Source organism: Littorina saxatilis, linkage group LG15, assembly GCF_037325665.1.
Source record: "Littorina saxatilis isolate snail1 linkage group LG15, US_GU_Lsax_2.0, whole genome shotgun sequence".
Taxonomy (NCBI): Eukaryota; Metazoa; Mollusca; class Gastropoda; order Littorinimorpha; family Littorinidae; genus Littorina; species Littorina saxatilis.
In genome coordinates, this window is record NC_090259.1 from 6,667,077 (window position 1) to 6,669,582 (window position 2,506).

Genomic DNA, 2,506 nt, shown 5'->3' on the forward strand with positions numbered 1-2,506 from the left:
GTCTTCGAACCCACGACCTCCCGATCACGGGGCGGACGCCTTACCACTAGGCCAACCGTGCCGGTCGCACTTGTTTCGTTCTTTATTCATTGTAACTTAATTTGTTTAATTGATATCAATTGTTGTTGTTGTGGTTGTCTTCAGACCTAAAACTGCTGTTGTTGGCGGCACTCTGCGTCAGTGGCGTCTTGGGGCAAGGACGTAAGTGTTTGTGTCTGTTCTTGTTGTAATATTAATTGCCTTATTCTGTGTGTGTGTGTGTCTGTGTAGTGTGTGTGGGTGTGTGTGTGTTTGTGTGTGTGTGTGTGATTGTGTTTGTGTGTGTGTGTTTGTGTAGTGTATGTGTGTGTGTGGGTGTGTGTGTTTGTGTGTGTGGGTGTGTGTGTGTGTGTGTGTGATTGTGTGTGTGTATGTATGTATGTGGGTGTGTTTGTGTGTTTGTGTGTTTGTGTGTGTGTGTAGTGTATGTGTGTGTGTATGTGTGTGTGTGTGTGTGTGTGTGTGTGTGGATGGGTGTGTTTGTGTGTGTGTGTGATTGTGTGTGTGTATGTATGTGTGTGTGTGTGTGTGTGTGTGTGTGTGTGTGTGTGTGTGTGTGTGTGTGTGTGTGTGTGTGTGTGTTCAGCCAGCGATATCGCCCGCACCCTTTGGTACTGGTTTCAAGGCAGAAACACACGGTTTTACAGATTAAAAAAAAGGTAAGGTAAGTCATTGGAACGTTTGTTTATTGACAAAACAAAACGTTAAGTTCACAAATATATCGACCCAACTGTTTTACGGTATACAACGGATCAGGTGATTCGGCTGAGTATACGGGGTGTGTTATAACACCAAGCATTGAACCATAACAACAAGTGATATACCATGACTTTCGTACAACCAGAATGTGCTCCTGGGGCGGCGTTCACTTATACTCGCGTGATGATACTCAAGATTCTGGTTTCATGCTCGAGGAGCGCAAACACAGGGATGTTAAAAAGCTCCGTGAATTTACCTTGGAAAACCCCCTATCACAAAGAAAGTCTACTTTAATGACGAAAAATTGGGCGGGGATGTAGCTCAGTCGGTAGCGCGCTGGATTTGTATCCAGTTGGCCGCTATCAGCGTGAGTTCGTCCCCACGTTCGGCGAGAGATTTATTTCTCAGAGTCAACTTTGTGTGCAGACTCTCCTCGGTGTCCGAACACCCCCGTGTGTACACGCAAGCACAAGACCAAGTGCGCACGAAAAAGATCCTGTAATCCATGTCAGAGTTCGGTGGGTTATAGAAACACGAAAATACCCAGCATGCTTCCTCCGAAAACGGCGTATGGCTGCCTAAATGGCGGGGTAAAAAACGGTCATACACGTAAAATTCCACTCGTGCAAAAAACACGAGTGTACGTGGGAGTTTCAGCCCACGAACGCAGCAGAAGAAGAAGATGACGAAAAATTCACGACGTATTCATCTGATTGTTTGAATACACGCAGTGTCGCCTGATTACCTGAACTCACAGCCAAGCACAGTTCGCGGTCTGATGCATAAGCTTCAAGTCATGATAGAAGCGTGGATGGCGGAGAATGTTAGCCAGGTGAGGTCACGGTCCGTTGATAACGAAGAGCCAGGTAAGATTTGGAGTTCCTAGTTCTCTACACCGCTCAGTGGTTGGGTTTTTCTCTTCTCTGACCATCACCAATCGCACAGTGGTTGGGTTTTCCCCTTTTCTGACCAGCAGCAATCTCACGGTGGTTGGGTTTTTCTATTCTCTGGCTAGCACCGATCACACAGTGGTTGGGTTTTTCTATTCTCTGTGCAGCACCAATCACACAGTGGTTGGGTTTTTCTCTTCTCTGACCAGCACCAATCGCACAGTGGTTGGGTTTTCCCCTTTTCTGACCATCACCAATCGCACAGTGGTTGGGTTTTCCCCTTTTCTGACCAGCAGCAATCTCACAGTGGTTGGGTTTTTCTCTTCTCTGACCAGCACCAATCACACATTGGTTGGGTTTTTCTCTTCTCTGACCAGCACCGATCACACAGTGGTTGGGTTTTTCTATTCTCTGTGCAGCACCGATCACACAGTGGTTGGGTTTTTCTCTTCTCTGTGCAGCACTAATTGCACATTGGTTGGGTTTTTTCTTCTCTGTGCAGCACACATTTCACTTTGAGAACTACACCTTCGCACAATGTAATGCACTTGAGAGAAGTGAAGTTCTTTTTATCCTAAAATATGTTGTTGTTTTTCTCCTCTGAGAACATAACGCCAGCTAGCATTTTTCAGGAATGAGCACCTTCATTTTATGCAGATTTGTGTTTGTCTCTGAGAACTACACTTCTGCATCTGTAGTGCACTGGATAGAAGTGAATTTAATTGAAGCCTTATATACATGTATTTTGCGTCTGAAGAACTACAACGTAAGCGCATAGACTTCAGAGACAAGCAACTTCACTTAAAGGTAGACATTTATTTGTATTTGAGAAATGCGACTGAACCGTACATATTTCATTGATGATAACTTCATTTTGT

At 45.1% G+C, this 2,506-nt stretch overlaps 1 protein-coding gene across 1 annotated transcript in view; it reads right to left on the reverse strand.

The window, feature by feature from the left end:
• Positions 1 to 1,637: 1,637 nt before the first annotated feature.
• LOC138948478 (zinc finger protein 83-like) overlaps positions 1,638 to 2,506 on the reverse strand; it is a 1,339-nt gene continuing 470 nt past the window's right edge. The window contains exon 2 of the mRNA XM_070320032.1: positions 1,638 to 2,122. Within this exon, the coding sequence (XP_070176133.1) occupies positions 1,638 to 2,122 (485 nt within the window). The remainder of the gene's footprint in view (positions 2,123 to 2,506) is intronic.